This window comes from Sinohyriopsis cumingii, chromosome 9 (assembly GCF_028554795.1).
Source record: "Sinohyriopsis cumingii isolate HCF-2022 chromosome 9, ASM2855479v2, whole genome shotgun sequence".
Taxonomy (NCBI): Eukaryota; Metazoa; Mollusca; class Bivalvia; order Unionida; family Unionidae; genus Sinohyriopsis; species Sinohyriopsis cumingii.
In genome coordinates this window covers 22,334,062-22,354,539 of record NC_142969.1, presented here as the reverse complement: position 1 = coordinate 22,354,539, position 20,478 = coordinate 22,334,062, and the positions used below count along the sequence as shown (strand labels likewise).

Genomic DNA, 20,478 nt, shown 5'->3' with positions numbered 1-20,478 from the left:
TGGTGATGAGTGGTCATTGAGCTATGAAAATGTAGTTCCAAAGTCATATAGACAGGAAATTCTTAGTCTAGCCGATGAACTTCTTTTGGCTTGTCATGTAGGGATCAGTAAGACATATCACAAGATCTTGAAACATTTCTATTGGCCAAAAATTAAAAAGTGATGTTTGTAAATACTGTAGATCTTGTCACACTTATCATATGGTAGGTAAACCCAATCAGAAGATACCTAATGGTCATCTGCAACCTATTCCTGCATACATGTATGTAGAACTGTTTAGCAGAATAATGGTAGACTGTGTCCGTCCTTTGCCTAAGACCAAATCAGGCAACCAGTACTTGTTGACCATAATGTTTGCTTCCACAAGATTCCCAGAGCAATTCCTTTTTGGAATATTAAAACAACAATAAAAGCTTTGATAAAGTTTTTATACTAAATTTGGCCTCTGGTGAGTTCTGGCTCTCTTTCCCATATCACAAAATCCTCTTAAGGCTTAGTACAATGGTTCTTATTCAGTTGAATAGAAAGTAACTGATTTAACTTATATCTTTAATACTTCTGGGAGGCGAAAACAAAAACAACATTGCCTTATAAATATGTTAAAGGTGTATGTTCATAGAGATAGCCAGGTTGATCATGCAAACAATTTAGTTGTACCTGTCCCACACATTAAGCGATGGAATGCAATCGGACTGTAATGACTTTGGTGTAACCAATCTTCAGAATTTAGAAATACTGAATAATTTGGAATGACTTTAACATCTGCAGCAAAACAAAAAGAATGAATGTATCACATATATACTTGCATAAATCTTTCTTTTTCTTTATGAAGGGAGGTGTTATGTATATTTAGTTTCCATTGTTTCTTGGAGGGGGGTTAATTCATTATATGATATGGATAATTGTATTTTGGACTTGAACTTGTGTAGAATCATTTTCTACCTGAACTGAATGATTGATTTTGTTTTATTCTGTAAACAACAAATGCATAGCTTTTTTTTCTCTATGAGTATGGTTTAACCAGAGATGCCCATTGTCCCATATTTGGCAAGAATGGCCCAAATTGCCAAGCTTGTTCATGAATCATGACACCGTGTATAAAATTAATGATTTTTCTTACAAATCTAAACAGAAGCTTAATTTGGTGGAAGTTGAAATCATATGCAAATATTTTCAGTCCTTTTAAGTCTTTTCCAGTAATTTGTAATATATCATCAGTTTCTGGCTTGGGGGTGTTTTTAGTACTTTCCAGTCTTTATGGTAATTTCCAACATAAGACCAATTTCCAGCATATAAGGTGCTATTGGACTCCGATCACAATTTTCCTTTATAGTCTCTAGATTTGTTAATCAGGACTGAACTTAACCCTGTGTGACAATTAATATAGATCATATGTTAATCTGAAATACCTTCAAAGTTGACTTCTTGTCATAGATTCACCAGCATTTCTTTGAGAGGATGGACTGTAAATAAAGCAATGTGCAATAAAACACAGATTTCACTTCCAGATCATCACCAAGGCCTTATTACTCACTGTTCACTGTCGCTGAAACACACAAACAGACAACCACACCATAATCTCATATTTTATAGAATAAACAATTACACTGGTCAACAGTGAAATCATTACTGACTTGAAAAGGCCCTAATCTGTAGTATTTTGGTGTGCCGAACACGAATATAACCGTGAAAAATTTGTATTGGCTCTCGTTTTGAAGATATTCATATACCTCATTTTCTATGTTTCACTGTGTAAATTTCTCCAGTAGGACTGCAGCAACATCCGGAATAATGATGTAACATTGCATAATACCATCATGCTCACATCATCCACAGTTGATTGCATCATTTTCTGATGCAATGCAATACTAATGCCATGCGGCTGCTGAAGTAAGTTGACGTCAGCAGTGTACTATACATGTGTAGGCCTATTATACTAATGCCAGGCGGCTGCTGAAGCTGACGTAAGCAGTGTACTATATAAAGCCCAATCAGATAGGTTCAGCATTTAAAATATTTTAGACGTTGTGCGAGACAGTTCAAGCTACTGTTACATAAAACTTATTATTTTATCCATTTACGTACAATAAAGAACAGTAATGCCTCGAAAGTGTGTTAATACCGCAGACAATTTTTGCTATATTTGTGGGGAAGTGACATTTGCCAACCAGAAGAAAAGTATCAATTCTCAAGTGAAGAAGGCATATCATCTTTACTTCGGATGCAAGGTTGGTGACCAAGACAAGCCTTGGGCTCCGCATATATGCTGTGCTACATGTACAACACAGCTTTCACAGTGGTTGAATTGCAAAAGGTCATCAATGCCGTTTGCAGTCCCAATGGTGTGGAGAGAGCCAAGCAACCACCTAAATGACTGTTACTTCTGCTTGGTTCCTCCTCTTTCCGGCGGAATAACGAAGCGAAAGAAGTCGAGAATAGTCTACCCAAACATTCCGTCTGCATTGAGACCAGTTCCACATGGTGAGGGACTTCCTATTCCAGAACCTCCAGCAGAATATTCTCTTGATTCATCTGACGAAGACAAAGGTGAGTCGACCTGTTCTTCTCCTGGTCCATCAGCATGCAGTGATCCAGATTTTCACTGTGGTGCATCATCAACCCCACACAGAATAACACAGGAAGAACTAAATGACCTGATTCGTGATTTGGACTTATCAAAGAACAAGGCAGAATTGCTAGGATCAAGACTCCAACAATGGAATCTTCTAGAAGAAGATGTCACAATTACTGCATATCGAAAGCGCCACCAGCAATTGGAGCCTTTCTTCAGAAAGGAAAGTAATCTGATATTCTGTTCCGATATTGAGGGCCTCATGAATGCTTTAAAAATCACTCATGACCCACAAGAATGGAGACTATTTGTGGACTCTTTGAAACTGAGTCTCAAGGCTGTGCTTTTGCACAATGGAAACATTCTTCCATCTATTCCAGTAGCATATGCTGACCACATGAAAGAGACATACGATAACTTAAGGCAGCTACTGAATTCCATTGAGTATAACAAGTACAGCTGGCACCTCTGTGGTGATTTGAAGGTAGTTGCCCTTTTAATGGGACTGCAGCAAGGATATACAAAATACATGTGTTTCTTATGCGAGTGGGATAGCCGAGCAAGGGAAATGCACTACATGAGGAAGGAATGGACTCACAGGCAGAATGTAGCCATTGGAGAGAAGAATATCCAACACCCAGCTCTGGTTGAGGCTCAGAAAATCTTGCTACCACCCCTTCACATCAAACTAGGTTTGATGAAGAACTTCGTGAAAGCCATTGACCGGACTTTGCCAGCATTCCGATACCTGCATGAAAAATTCCCTCGACTCAGCGAAGCAAAGATTAAAGAGGGAGTTTTTGTGGGTCCTCAGATTCGAGAGCTTTTCAAAGATGACCGGTTCAACAACTTGCTGGAAGGTGACGCGAAACAAGCATGGAATGCTTTTCGCCTAGTTTCTACAAACTTCCTCGGAAATGTTAGGGCAGAAAACTATAAGGAACTAGTAGAAGACATGTTGATGAAGTATAAGAAACTTGGCTGCAATATGTCTCTAAAGATTCACTTCCTTCATTCCCATTTGGATTTCTTTCCTAGCAACTGTGGTATTGTTAGTGATGAACACGGCGAACGTTTTCATCAAGATATCGCAACAATGGAACAAAGATACCAGGGAAAATGGTCCACTACAATGCTGGCTGACTACTGCTGGACACTCCTCAGAGATGCTCCCGAACAGCTGTACAAGAGACAGGCGAAGAAATCTAAGATGTAGTCAATGACTTGATTTTTTATAGGTAGGCTATTACAGTTGACCTTTTACTATTGGAATGCATTTCGTTATGTAAACATTAATTTCTTGCAGATTACAAAAAAACTAGAGCCAATTTTGCAATTTGACTGTCATATTCGTGTTCAGCACATAAAAATTGATAAGAATTGACTAATTTTATTTCAGTAACATGACTTTTGTAAAAATTTGTTGTCCAGTGTTACCTTTAAATCCATACCAAGAATGCCTAAATCTAACTATTGTATCGCCACCAAAAGGAGACAGGAAACTACGCTCTAAATATAGACTGAGAATACATTCATGGGTACTGAACCTGAATAATTTTGATCTGATTTCTATTATAGTTAGAATATTTCATTGCGGTCCTTCCAAGTCTTTTCGGATCATATGTAACATATGATCAGTTTCATGCCATTTATTCGGAATGCTTCATTTTTGCTTGTGTTTTCTTCATGATGTATTGTCTTGTTTGTTTTATTTTTTAATTAGATTTCTCCAACATTTGTGTTTACTTGTGAACTCTAATCAGCAGTGTTTCTATAAACCTTTTGTGTGTGCCTTGACTTTAAAATGTGCCATGAAATGTTATTGGAAAAGGATCTTTTGGCAAAGCTGAAAAGAGCCAGAAGCAGTTTGGAGGAAGTTTAAAGAATACACAGAGCTGTGTACTGTAAATAGTGTTATATAGCTGTACATAGACATGATTTGCAATGTTTTTAAATGATTTTATTATTCTTCTGGCTGCCATGTAGAATTTTTTTTGTGCTTGCGGTGTCACAAACTTTTCAATAGAATCGTGAATTTTTTTCTATTAATTATTTATTTGCGCTGTAAGATCTTGTCCATTGTTTCGTTAGGGCTGGAACTTATTTATTGAAATTATTTAATTCAAGACATTCTTCTCAGAAAATACAAAATGCTCAAAAATAACATTCTTGGAGATAATGACTTGGATTTTTAGCGAAATTCTAATAAGGCTATATTCTTTTGTATTATTGTGATTCAACAAAAAAACATTGACACATCATCATGACATGGGCCATCACAGGCACATCAACACTTCAGCATTGGATTTATTTTGGATTATCACTTAAGTTTATTCAGAACTTTAATCATAAGGACTTGTGTTAGTGATTCTAGGAATATTTGGGGTTTAATTTGCAATACTATAAGTTTCTATTTTTCACATTTTTACTTTGTCTTTTGGGGAAGTAAATTATTTGTTGAATTTTACAATGATCATTGCTTCTCACTCTTTTCTATTACTTAATTTAAGACCATAGAGTCATAATACATTACAGCTCTTAGGATGGGACCAGTTTCTAGGAAAAGTTATTTTTATTTATAAAATCTACAGATTTAAAGTGTTGTAGGTAGAGCTCTGAGTCTGAAGTTGGTTTATGTCATCTTCAAGGTCAGTGCAATGGACTTTGGGTTACAATCTCTGGTCTTGGCTCAAGGAAGGTTTGGTAACTGTTTAGACCCCAACCCAATAATGATATCTAGTTTTGAAGGACATGAGATGGAACCAGTGATACTGGTATGCCTGATACAGACCATGTGTCATGCATCTTAAGTTATAGGTTTTGGCCTTGGGTCATAGTGTGGAAGTAGTTGAGATCCCCACCATTTAACTGTACATTAGTTGAAGGACATGAGAAGAAATAATACACATTTCCAGTAGAAGAAGACTTGCTCTTGTGTCATCACTTGGAAACTGTTGAGATCCCCAATCTATAACTCTTCTCTCTCTTCTTTCTCTCTCTCTCTCCACACACACACACATATATATATATATATATATATATATATATATATATATATATATATATATATATATATATATATATTTTGAAGAGAATGTGGATACTGAATTAGACCTATATCCAGCACAGAACCTGGGTTGTGCCTCATTGACTGGAAACTTGATTCATAACTTGGAAACTTTTAAGATCCTTATCCTAGAACTATATATGCACCTAATGGGCACAGGAAATATATGCAGTTCTACATCAAACACATAACCTGTTTCATTCCCCTGGAGTAGACCCATGCCTCATAACTTGGAAACTGTCAATACTCCTGCCATATAACCATATGTACACTGAATGGATATGAAAAGAGAAATACACATTTACAGTCTTGAAAAATTTGCCCTGGATCAGACCATACCCATAGCCATTTAGATTGGAAACATCATGATATGCCATGTCATTTTCTTAATTCTGTGTATTTTCCTGTATCTCGCTTTGGATGACACTGAATTTGATGGTTAACCCAAGCAATCATACAGTGTGAAAACTGTACAAGTGACAGAATGTGTGTACATAATCTTTGAATATTTTGCTTGCAACTAGCCTATTGGCTGGATGATTTTATCAGAGTATGAGGGTGTGTTGTTATTCTTTCAAGAAGGTCACATGAAGGTTAGTTACTGTACATGTGCTGTTTGTAATCCTGCATCTGATAGCTGTAGTGATATGAACACTGATTAACGTTTGCATATATGTAAGACAAGAGTGTTAAATTTGCCACTTTTTTGGTTCTCATTTTAAGGTCAGAGGTGGACATTACTACATTTATTTGGAGCTGTAACTTGCTAACTTCTCATTGCAGTAATAGACATTAAAACTGAAATAGCAGTACATCTTGAGTTGATGTTGTCACTTGGCACTTTCATGGATCTATCTTTAAGTCTTTGATCTTAGGTTGTGCATGACTAAATTGTTGTTAAAGTTAGTGGAATGAAATGTGTCTCCCTTTAAAATCATAGCTTCAGGGTATATCAAATGTACCTGTCATGTGTATCAGTAGCATGGTTCTGTCAGCATGTGAAGCTTACTTACTTTTTATTTGGGACTGTAACTCTAAATTCACTGAAGATAGTTTAATTAAATTTATGTTTTAACTCGCAAATCCTGAATGTGTCATTTATTTTAATTGATATTTTCATCAATGTTTTGATTATAGCTCATTATTATTAATTTTTGTGTCAAGGCTCTTGCTCTCAAATTCTCAAGGATAGTGAGATGAAAGTGGGTTTATTCATGCACCATAACCTAAGGTCATGTCACAAAACACTTATGATTCAATTTTAAGGTCATTGTCAGTTTTCATGGTTGGGCTTTTGTTAAGAAGCTGTTTTAGTAATGAAAATGAAATATATGGATGGTGTATCATGTTTTGCTATCATGATCCTATCAGCAAAATTAAGGACACAGTCATCTCTTTCTTGTGATATCATGGCTGTTACTTTAATTCAACAAAAAGCAGTATTGTAAAACCTGTACAATTGTACATCTTATTGTGACTTTCATGGTCTTAGCCACAAAGTTATGGTCACATGCAAATATGCATATATTTCTTGCCAAGTCTTGAACTAAAACCTCTATTTACAGAGATGAAGCTAAATATGATCATATCCATGATAATCTGACAGTAGTCTCATATACTACTTTCATGATTCTAGTTAACTAATTTGGCCCTGGAGATTTTTTGTCATTTTGGTAATTTTCGCCTGAAATGGGGGTAGGAAACGTATTTTGGAGATATATTCTGAATACATCCAAATACATCTGGTTCCAAAAGTTTTTTTTATTTAGCCTGTTGCTTAGTTGTGCTAGAAACATCATTTTTCATTGGCTATTTGGCTTGCTCATGTGCAGAAGGGTAAAAGTTGAAGTTATGGATTTGTTTTGATATTTTTTATTCTGTTTTTTTTTTCTTTTTTTCTTCTTCATTTATTAGACCCATAATTTTCTTGTCCTGGCCACTTCTTACTCCCAAACTCCAACTTATCCTACTTTTTGCAAAGGTTCACCCATCTTTGTGCTGTTCAGATCAGTCTGCCTTAGATCACAGGCCAAAAAATCTAAAATCCAAACACAAAATCCAATTCCAACAAAGGGCAAATTTTTGGTGTACAAAAATCAGGTCTCAAAGAAAAGTTTTTCCCACTGCATTTTGTAATGTAAGTAGAAGGTCCAGATTATTTGGTATCATTGTAGAGCTACATCTATCTGTTCTTTCTTAATACCACCCACTTTGGTCTATTTTAAGTGACCTTGATGTTACAGAGCTCAGAAGTAGAGTACAGCCTCATCATGTCTACAGGTGGGATTGGGGCTGAATGTGTTAAATGTTAAGGTATTCAAATTTTTTGTCCAGCTGCAGCTCTGATGCAGAGAATGTATTGCATACAATGTTTTATGCCATTTGTCAAGTTTAAAGTGAGGGTAAGAACACTTCTTGTGTCATGTTAAATAATGATATGACTGTTGATGCATTTTTACACCTATCTTACACTGGGAAAAATTATGTTAACACTATATCAGTGGATCCTTCTGTTAACATTTGCTTGTCTTGCCCATAACTTTGTGACAGCTGCAAAGATTTCTTGAAACTGAGAGTTTTTATATCATGACTAGATGGTGTGTAGCATGCCATATACTTGCTATGATGCCACTAGGATTAGTTCACAGTAAGGCAAGGGAAAATGTAAATTTTTGATTTTATAAATTTTCTTAAGGACAACTTTTCAACCACTGAAGATAATTTAATGAAACATATCCAGTTAGATATCATAATTAGAGATACCATAGTCATGACTTCAGTCTCAAGATTAAGATTCCAGGGAATATATAAATCAGTGATCTCTGGCCATGTGCAGGTATAACATTTGAACCAGTGAAGGTATTTTCATGCAACTTTAGCATGTTATTTATCTGGACCTGATAGTGTCTCGTGTATTTATAGTCATATCCTCTTCCCCCAGTGTGGGAAGTCGCGGGTTCGAACACCAACCAAGTCATACCAAAGGTATAAAAATGGTACTTGGAGCTGCCTTGCTAGGCACTCAGCATTAAAGAGGTTAGTGATAGGGCTCATTGACCTGGTGTCAGGATAATGTGACTGGGTGGGACATGATGCTACATGTCTGTGGCATGATGCTCTAGTGCTACACATCACTATAAACTGTCACACTCCAAACAGCATAGTGATATGACTGCAAAATTGTTAAAGCTACATTAAAAATCCAAATCACACATATACGCACACTTCCTCCAAGAATAAAATAAAAAAACAAGGGAAGTCACTGGCCTGTTTCCTTATCGAGGCTGTCACTTTTTAAACACTTAATATATTTTCATGAAACTTTGTTTAGTTCCACACGTTATTGTGCAGCCAGTGGGATTGTAGTTCTGAGTTCAAGGTGGTTAATAGCAAAAAGGGCATGCAGTGGTCATAGAATGTGTTTTGTGGTACTCTTGTTACTTCAAGCCTGGAGGTTGCATCACACGTCACTGTTTTGGTGCGATCTGCAAAATTAATAGTTTTAGACTTTGAGAGGGGTTTTTCTATGTGTTTTTACCATCAACCTATGTGAAATTTTGGGTGCTTTGAGTATCTGAATCTTGGCCACCTTTGTAATAGAATTTTCATGAATTTTCTGTGCATGTCACTAGATCAGAGGTGGGCAAACTTTCCAGTGCAAGTGCCGCATACACAAATTTACACTTTGTCGTGGGCCGCATAGTTCATTAAGTAAAATAATTAATATTTGAAGTAGCAAAAACAAAAGGTTTTTCTAAATGACATCTAATTTTCAGTTGTTAATATGTTGTTAATATTTGAAAACTTAGAAGCACATAAACAGAGTCAGTGCGAATGATGACTTGTTCCTAGGCCGCATGAAAACCCTTGGCGGGCCGCATGAAACTTCATTTCTTGAGAATTAGTCAGGAGTTGTGACCTGTTCAAAATGTTGCCTTTTATGCTTTTATGTCAATAACCTGGTGGTATATGGGATTTACTTTGATCATCTATGTGTGTGAGTTAATCCATCTTCAGTGCCAATGCTGGAACTCCTGTACAGCTTAACTTATTAACATCAAATGTTCACTATGGGTGAACATGGGATTAGTATGTTTTTACCATATAGATAAACAGAATGAGGGCTCATCCCTTTATTTTTTTATTTTACTAGAGAGAGATTATGAGAGATGTGATAACAAACTTTCAATTGATACCACTTTTGAGGTGCCTCCTCCCCCCTTGATCCAATTACATGAGAAATTTACTTGCTTATCCTATGCTGTAAAACTGCATATAACAAAAGGAGAATACATTACTATGTATTCAACCGCTCTGGTGGCCTAGTGGTTAGAGTGTCCACCTTGGATGCAGGAGGTCGTGGGTTCAAACCCTGATCGAGTCATAGAAAATACTTATAAAACTGGTACTAACAGCTGCCTTGCTAGGCACTCAGCATCAAGGGGTTGTATTAGAACTGGTGGCCTGTTGTCAGAATAATGTGACTGGGTGGGAGATGTAGACTCTGTGTTGGGGTTTGGACTGAGACAAGGAAATCCCAGTCGCAAGGTAACATTATTTGTCTCCCCATGAGGCTTGCCTTGTGGGGAGACATATAATGTAACCCTATGACTGGGATTTCCTTGTCTCAGTCCAAACCCCAAAGTAGATTATTTTTCTCACCCAATATTTTCCTTTAAAGTAAAAAGAACTCTTCACTAGTGTAATATAGTTCACTTGCAAATGTTTACATGCAGCTCATTAATACAGATATGTTAATGAGGGCTGTGGTGTGACTGTTGCATCCGAAGTACACAGTTTATACGTGTGAACAAAGAAAAATAACAAAAAATGTTGCATAGTAATGAGGTATTATCAAATTTAATATATGGATGTTATATGAAATTGACAATAAATAATTAATATTTATTACAAGAAACTGTTTCATTTTCATCAGTTTCAGTTTTGAAAAGTTTTATTTTAAATAATGAAACAATACTGGGTATTCAGCTCTACCGTAGTTATACTTAGTACAAGCTTTAATGAAAAGTAACATGTTGCATTAGATTATTCATGGGTAATTAGTGATATGTGTCACTATCGTATATAGCTCTCCTTTTCTTTGGAGGAGGTGAAACTGTTTGTGATATACTTGTGTTGTCCTTAATATTGATTGTAAAATTACCCCCGTGTATAAAAGACCCTCCAAATACGGACCCTATCAGATAACCATGTGCTAAACTTTCAAATTCACAGATTCTTTGAAAATTTATTTTTGTGTCTTGGAAATATGGCAAGTACTACAGTGAAATTTGCTTATGGATTAATGTGTTGACAGATAAATAATTCCTTCTGGCTGGTAGGTGCATTATTTGTCATTAAATATTGTAGGTATATTTTTGGTTCAACTGGGTCACAATGGAGATGCTTAACAGAATTAGAATAAAGTATGTTTGACATAACACATTTTTGGCAGTTACTAAATTTTCTGTAGTTAAGAGATTTAGGAGGCTATGAAGTGTATAGATCTATAGTCTGTTTGCATGGATCAGTGTTTTCTGTCATAGTTCATTTCACACAGCATTGAGAATTTTATCCTATCTGTAGCACAGTCAATTTTCAGGTCAGCGTCATTAAATATAGCTAATAGTATACAATTGTTGCACACAAAGTATTTAAAACTAGTTAGGTAGCTTTAGCTGCATTTAATGATGCTGAACTGAAAATGTACTGAGCTAGGCCTGCATATAGGATAAAATTGACCATGCTGTGTGGAACAAACTAGCATAATACCAAAAAGCCCGACATCATATGCATGTGTGTCTTTGTCTCTTTCTAAATGTTTTTTGTATGGTGTGTTCTCAAAGATATATTGACCTTAAGTTACTATGTTTTTGTTATATATTTGTTGTTGTTGTTTGATTTTAGAACAACTGTATCAGGCACAGCAGAAGACAACAAGGGTTTCTTTTTTTAAAAAGTAGTTCTGAGCGCATGGACACCTTGACTGAGACGACTGGTCTGCAAAACAGCTAGATTTCTCTGTCGCATGGGTGAGAAATGATACGACATGTCTGCGGCATGATGCCCCAGTGCTAGACATCACTGTAAACCGCCACACTGCAGACATCGTAGCAATATAACAGCAAAATTGTTAAAACTATGTTAAAAATCCAAATCACACACACACTGTGTATTCGAACTCTTTATCCCGTGGGCATCAGCAGCAGCTACTCTTTTATTATCACTTAATTAATGTGAAAGCATAAACATCCAGAGGTGAATAAGAGGATTAATTTAATTCCATGCTAAGGTACATATTCTCATATACTTATAATTGACCTATTTACATACCAGAAATAACCATGCCTATTTATTAGTATACCACAAAATAAATTTTATTTCAAGCAACAATTACATCAGTATTAACTCGCATAAAGGTGAATTATATTCTGCCGATCACTTTGATATTCACCAATAGGCTAGTTAATATTCATAATGAGCTGCTTTTGCAATGCGTTATTTATTTTACTTCATTGTCAAATTTGACCCAGTCCCTAGGGTCCCCTGCATAAATATTGAAAGAACTGTTTCAGATAAGAATGGTCTTTACTGACTAAAAATCTGTGTGAAAATAAAAATGAAAAACTTGATCAACAGAGAAGACTGAGCAATTTATACAATTCTGACTTTTTTCATCTGGCTTATACCTATTGCAACCACATGGATTGCACTTGGATTTAAAAACCTTTGCACATTTACACCCCACGAGGAGGTCACTTACTAACCTTGATATTTGTATTGTGAACAGTTTTAGAAGAATGGATGGACACCAAGATGACATTAACTACCAGCAATTTTTTATTAAAAACAAATATTTGTTAAGAACATTGTCAACCTGGTTGGTAGCATGCTAACAAAATTTGAAACGTGTAGAAACAAAAGCCAGCAAAGTATAAAGAGATTACTTGTGTTTATAGAAGGTAAATTCTGTAATAAAGCAGTGAAATTTATTCCACATTATTCTGATTTGTTTCTAATTAGTATTCCCATATTAAGCTTAATCTGATTGAATACAAATTAGTATTTAACGGAATGATAGTTGGTGTCTGTGTCTGTTTCTTGGTATTGAGGAACTGCTAGATGCTGTTGTTCACCATACATTTTTTATTGTGCAACCCACTATGTTTACATATGTGCTTTAAGTCAGTCCATTTCATGTAGCATCTAAAGGATTGGAATGTATGTCATGTTAAATGTGGCTCTTGTGGTTGTTTATTTTGAGTTCACAATTTTTTCCCAGTAATTTGAACAGAATAGTTTTTGCATGTGAGAAGATAAATGACATTACTGCAATATCCCCATTTTTAGCTATACTGGTTGAACACCAGAAGGGTTTATGGGATAGTCCACTGTCCACCATCTGTCCATCTTGCTTCCCCTACACTGCTTGGAAGATTGCTGTGAAACTTTGCACACACATTTAACCCATGATTAAAGATGCCAACGTGTACTCGGGTACCCGCCCATTGGCAATTACCCAGGTAATGGACAACCAGGTACCCATTAAAAAAAGTATCCAAGTTCACAATGAGGCACAAAATAATGATTACGATTTGAGGCTTATGTTGTATACACATTTATTCATCATCACAGGGGCTCGTATCATTACTTACAATTTACTTGTCATACATGTACCATATAATAATACAAGGGAAGACTTGTCTCCTTTCTCACATGACCTATTTAAGAATCAGCTAATATTTCAAGCTAGATTTCACATAGCTTATTAAATTTGGTACCGATGCTAAGCTCATGCATTTGACTTTGTATGCCTGTCCAAAGTTTGACTTGATATCATACCTTTAATGAATGCCAGACCATTTTCCCATGCTACTGCTCGACATTGCTGCACCCACTTAATATGCAAAATGGAATACTGCCCTCTCATTGGCCCAAGGAAAATAACATAATCTATTATCAACTTATTTTTTATTATTATCTAGTACATATATGACTGATCGTTAAATTAGAAACAGCGATTCAAGTCAGTGTTCATCGTTAGACCTCCATCTACTTTCCACCAGAAACAGTTCAAAGAAAACGTGTTTCTTGAATGTGAAATCATGTGTCACAGATTCATTTTTATACCACATATGTAGCGGACCAGTCTGAATTGAAAATAAATGGCACCAGATATCGCAGATCCAGTTAAGTAGCAAAAATAAATGTACGTTTTTTATTCAGTTGTCTGTAATTATGGCATGTAATATATAGATTACTCTTCCTATGCTCAGATTGGGCTTTTTTGCCACTTATTTTAGTAATAAATACTCTTAAACATCTTTTGGGGGTTGACTTGTGTGAGTCAGGTTCACATTGAATACAATTTCCCTATGATTGAATACTCGGGTAACTGAAAGGTTAGGATTGAGGGGTTATCTGTAGAAATTTTCTTACATTTTGACAACTCTACCCTTGATCTAGTTGATACTAGATGAAAATGGTACTGCTGGCATATCAAATAAGGCCATCACAATGACCATTGTGAAAATCTTGTTATCGCCATGCCTCCTGAATCATATTGACATTTAGTTTTACTAAAAGTCTTCTTAAGATGTCTGTTTGGGATCTGATGTTCAACATGGGCACCACAGCAGCCATCTACAAAATATATTTATCACTATTCCTATTGAACAGAACGTCTTATAGAGATGGGGTTTTCACCAAAAGACTACCATGTCTACCTTGTCCCAAGTGAAAATCATGTTATCACTACTTCACCTGAATGAATGGTCATAATATCATGATAATTTTACTGAAAGACTTCTTTTAATGTTTTGTGATCTTAGATTAAAATGGTGATTTGACATGCAGTAAGTTGCTATCTTGAAAATATTGTGTTTGCTATTTCTCTAAAGCCCCAGTGCCACAGTTTTTCATAAATTTCACCATTCTTCTAAGCTAAATAAAGTGAAGAAAGGAAATGAGTTATTAAAAAAGGTATTTGATATAAACTGTTCTTTGAAATAATTAAGATGTTAGCTTTAAATGATGTTCAGATATTCAGTTTAGAAATAAGAGGTAGCACCCCATAATTTAGTCACTGAAGTCAATTGCAATTCCATTCTTTTTTGGGAGTGCTCCAAAAGTAGTAATGTGATACAGTCAACAAATTCTGTTAGTGCCTAAATAACAACATTTACTTGTGGCAGACAAATTGATTCAAGAGGGAATGAAGAGAGGCAGACCCACTTTTTTAAAGCAGATCTGAGAAGAAAAAATGTGCAATAGATAAAAAAATAAGACTCTTCGGGTGAATATTGATGATCAGTTGTAGTACTTGGATACTTTGAAGGGCAAACATAGGCTGAAGACACACCCATCTGTTTCAGATTTCCATATTAATTGGTTAGCATATGATACAGACTTTTAAGAAACGTTGTACATCAGTTATGCCTTTAAAGAAAAGATCAGCTTTCAACTGAAATCAGTTTGCTGATTGATGTGGCTGATAAAAGAAGCATATTAATTCATACACATGTGAAAAATGGCCAGGTTTCTCAGTTCGAAGGAGAAATTACATGGCTGATAATGTGATGAAATGTCACTATTGGCAAGGCCAAGTGCTGCATCATATCAAATGCAGCACGAGAATAGCATATCACGTAAGGACTACCTACCGTATCCAACATAGCATGATGCTGACTTCTGTTTTCACTGGTGATGTCATCAAATCTTGTAATCCATCTTTCGACCAAAATCAGTTCACTGATGGATGTGGCTGATAAAACAGCATATTAATTCATACACACATGAAAAATGGCTGGGTTTCTCAGTTTGAAGGAGAAATTACATGGATGATAATGTGATGAAACGTCAACATGATCTGGTTTTAATAAAACTCAACAATGTCTAGCCCCATTATCTTTCAAGATTTTGTATTATTGAGATGATTTGGTATATACAACTTTTTGCATGTAATGGCGGCATTGAGCTTTACAACGATAGTCACTTTGACATGGGGTTTTCGTAATAAGAGTTTGTTCTGTATGAAATAACCAACCCTCAATACAGTCACCATTGTGGCTATCTTGAAAATATTTGTCTCTCTACCTATTCACCTATAGACTTCTTATGATACTTAGTCTGTCCTAGCTGAAAATGGTGCCAGTCGTACATTCAGTATGGTTGCCATGGTGGTGGATGTGAGTCACTATTCCCCACAATCGATGATCATTATGACATGAGGTTTGGATAACCCAAAACTAAATCTGCTTTGAGAGACAAAGGGGGTCTGTCATATCTTTTGATGTGAACACGAGCAAAAATGTTGCAGGAAGTTGAAAGGGTTATTAATGAACACCCCCAAAGCCATTTACACTCGAGACTAGGTGCAGGTGGATTAGCAATTCTGGTATGTTTATTATCTGCTGAGGAACTAAAAGATTTGATGGGCTAGCACCCAGTCTGAGGCTCTGCATTTTTAATGCGCATATGATCTCACCTGAATAATCATATTAGCTGCCTTTCATATACTGTATGTGAAAGTTGGCATATTCATGTTTTTTATGTAAAATATGCAGTTAGAGAGAGAAATATACTTGTATATCATTGCTGGAAAGAACATCCTGTCTACAACTTGTACAAGCCAACGAAAGTGGGGATATCAAACATCCTGCATCATAAAATTATTATGAAGAATCTGAACTGTAATGGCTCTATAATGATCACAGTCGCCAGTGTAGGCAGAGGCCAGAAAGTATTTTGTACACATCATGTCATATACAAGTGTTGTTCTCCCAGTGATGCATTACATTAGGCAGCTTATTTAAATGGTAAAGTGTAACATTATATGAGCAAGATGAGCAATATCTGACTCACTTGGCCCTATTGTTTATTAGTACATGTATGTAGCAGTAAAGTCAGTAGCCTCATGATCAAATGCACATATTGGGGGTATTTCAGTTGTAAGATAGTTGGCCTCATAATTACATGCATATTAGTGGCCACAGCAGCCAGCTTGAAACTCGTTATTGCTCCTCCTTCTGAGTGGATGGTCTTAGCATGGAGTTTTCACTAAAAGACTTCTTATGATATTTGGTTGCACCTAAAGGAAAATGGTATCAGTCTGACACCATGACACTCATCTTGATCTTCTTAGCACTACTGTTAAATATAAAGTCATAACAGCATGAAGTTTACATCAAAAGACATTATATCATGGTTAGTTGGTCCTACAGATAATGGTACCAATCTGGAAATCTTGTTATTGCAACTTCTCAAGCTCAATGATCATATCAACATAGGGTTTTCACTGAAAGATGGACCACTCCGGTGGCCTAGTGGTTAGAGCGTCCACCTCAGAAGCAGGAGGTCGTGGGTTCGATCCCCGGCCGAGTCATACCAAAGACTTACAAAAATGGTACTAACAGCTGCCTTGCTAGGTGCTCAGCATTAAGAGGTTAGTGTTAGGACTGGTCGGCCTGGTGTCAGGATAATGTGACTGGGTGGGACATCATGCTACATGTCTGCAGCATGATGAACCAGTGCTAGACATCACTGTAAACTGCCACACGGCAGACATGGTAGCAATATGACTGAAAAGTTGTTAAAGTTACGTTAAAAATCATAATCACACACACACACACACTGAAAGATGTGATATCTAGTTGGTCCTAAACAAAAATGGACCTGATTGATGTCTGATATGGCTCCCACAATGGCCAAATCAACAATCTTGTTATCACTGATAAATGATGCCAATCCAATTGGCAATATGAAAATCATTATCATTACCCTATTGCCATGCAGTTTTCACCAGAAAACTTTTGATCTCTAGTTAGGTGTAAACAAAAAAGATGATGATCTGATGTTCAATATGGCCATCACAGTGGCCATCTTGAAAATCTTGTTAGTGCTATTCTTCTTAATGAAAAGTAATACTGCTATGGGGTTTCACCAGAAGAATTCTTATGATGGCTAGTTGGTCCTTAATGAAATGATGCCAATCTGGTGTCCAATATAGCCAACACAGTGACCATCTTGAAAATAGTATCACCACTCCTTCTGAATGGATGGTCAGATGTCAGGTTGGTCTAAAATGAAAATGGTGCTATTCAGACATTCAGTGTGCCAGCCACAGTCTCCATCTTGAAAATGTTGTTTTCACTATGCCTCCAGTTTGAATGGTCATATTAGCATGGGATTTTCACCAAAGGACTTCTTATGATGTCTAATGGGTCATAACTAAAAATGGTATTGGTCGGACTTAATATAATTTGGCTGCCACAATGTCCATCTTGAAAATCTTGTCACTACTTCTTCTAGATGCTTTCACCAAAAGACTTTATGATGTGTGTTTGGTACTAAATGGAAATGGTGTAATTATGATATCAAATATTGCCACCATGGTATCCATCTTGAAAATCATATTATTCCTCCAAAACAAAATGTCATATCATCAGAAGACGTTTTATTGTGTACTGTAGTTGAAAATATCAGAGATCATTTCAACAATCAGTAGTTAAAAGGAAGAAATGATCTTATCTTGAATTCGTGGAAAATGTTTTCAGTCATTATAGTGTCAATCCCTTGTTATCACTCACTCCTGATTTACAGTCACATTTATCCCATGGTCTTGTTGGTAACAAATGATAATGGTGCTGGTGAAATATCCAATATAGTTGCCACAGAAACTGTCTTGAAAATCTTGTTATACGTACTCCCCCTGAATAGATGGTCATATCAGCATGGCGTTTTCGCTAAAGACCATTTTATGTCTCATTGGTCCTAAATGAAAATGGTGCTGATGTGATGTCCATTAAAGGCCACCACAGCAGCCATATTAAAAATCTTGTTATAGCTTCTTCTCCTAAACTGAAAGTCATATCAACATGGTTTTCACTTGTTCTGATGTCTAGTTGGATCTACAGGAAAAAGGTACCACTTGGATGTCAGATTAGACTGCCACAATGGATGTCTTGAAAATCTTGTTACTGGTGCTCCTTTGGTTTCGAAAATCATACAAACATGTGGTTTACACTGAAAGATTTCTTAGATGTCCACTTGGTCCTGAATGAAAACTGATATGGTCACGATCACAAATATCTTGAAAATCTTGTTATAGCTATTCTTCTGAATAGATAGTTGTACTGACATGAGGTTTTCACGGGTTGGGGTGGGGCTTCATATGATGGCTATCTGGGCCTTGCTGAAAATGGTGCTGATCTGATGTCTAAAAAGCCTACCATGATGGCCATTTTGAAAATCTCTTCATTACATCCTTTAGGGATGATCATATTGATATGGAGTTTTCACCAAAAGACTTCTTTATGATTGTGCCTACTGGTAATTGGTCCCAACTAAAAATGGTATTGATATGGTGTCCAATATGGCTGCTATCTTGAAAGTTTTATTATTACTAATCCTAATAAATGGATAATAATACAGACATGGGTTTTCCTTAAGAAGACTGCTTACGATATCTATTTGGGCCTAAATGAAAATGAGGTTCATCTGACAACCAAAATCCATCAGAATGATCTTCATTATAGCAACCAGATGGAAAACCTATTTTCAGCTTCTTCCATATTCTTCAGGTATTTTTATTGTTAATAATGTTTGTTTTTTTAAAAATTTATAAATGACTTTCTTGAAAGAACTGCGTTTCCAAATCAGTCCAAATTAAATATGTTTAATACTAGCATAAACATCTTATGCATTAATACAAAGGATCCTTGTGTTCCATTTAGTCATGCTGAAATTACTCAGAAATTAGACAGTTACCCAACAAGACCACATGTTAAAATACCACCATTTTCTACCAGATAGCCAAAAATTGTAATGACATGGATCTTTCAGCTTAAAGCAAAGAGAGCAATATCAGGCTATTTTGAACTTTTTGCTTCATGAAATTCTACTCCCTCACACCACTCAAAAGATAAATATAACTTGTATATTAAACAGAAAATACATTTTTTAACCATGGTGTAACAAGTAGTTTAGAATAAAAATGCAAACATATCATTGATTAACCTTTCGCTATCACATAAATTATTACATCATTTCCTATTTTGGAAGCAGTATAAAAAAAGACTATATATCTGGGAAATTAAGAGACGTTAATATTTTTTTTTCTTTGCAGCAAAAAGTGGATCCTGTTGAAGTATATTCAGAGGCATTAGATCAGAATACACTTAAGGACTACAGAGCATCCATAGAAACAAGAGCTTTGCCACCAGGAAAGAAATACCACGTCTTTTTCAGTTACTCTAGCTCAGATAGACAGTGGGTAAAGGAAACTGTAGAAAGACTAGAAAAAGACCATGGATTTGTTTGCTGTGAGTATGATCGAGACAGTACTCCAGGAACACCATTATTGAAATTTGCTTCTGATAGCATCAGGAATGCCTACAAGACTGTTGTAGTTATGACCCAGGAAGCTTTTCAGGAAGCTTTTGTTTTACATGAAATTGAAATGGCCATTATTGAAGGTTTTAATGAAATGAGAAAATATGTAGTCCCAGTATTATTGGAGGACTGTGAAGTTCCACGTCACCTGGGTTTCCTGAACTATGTTGATGCTCGGGATTCAAAGAAGAGAGACATCTGGTGGCCCAAGTTGCTAGATGAGCTAGAGACATAAAATGAGCAAGTATTTTACTATTAATACTCATTTTAATGTTCCTTGCATGAACAGTTTAGCAGCCTTATGAACATTTTTAATTGCAGTTTCAACTGCATTTCTTAAACTTGTATAAGTCAGAATAAATTTTAATTCTGTTTTTAGGTATTTTAAATTTCTTCTGAGGGTAACACTATGGAATCTCAACTTACTGGTAATATGTAATTTTATGAT

General features: G+C 35.9%; 1 protein-coding gene across 1 annotated transcript in view; it reads left to right on the top strand.

The window, feature by feature from the left end:
* Nucleotides 1–20,265, top strand: part of LOC149791382 (uncharacterized) — a 48,678-nt gene extending 28,413 nt beyond the window's left edge. The window contains exon 3 of the mRNA XM_089971344.1: nt 19,765–20,265. Coding sequence (XP_089827470.1) covers nt 19,765–20,265 — 501 coding nt within the window. The remainder of the gene's footprint in view (nt 1–19,764) is intronic.
* Nucleotides 20,266–20,478: the final 213 nt, after the last annotated feature.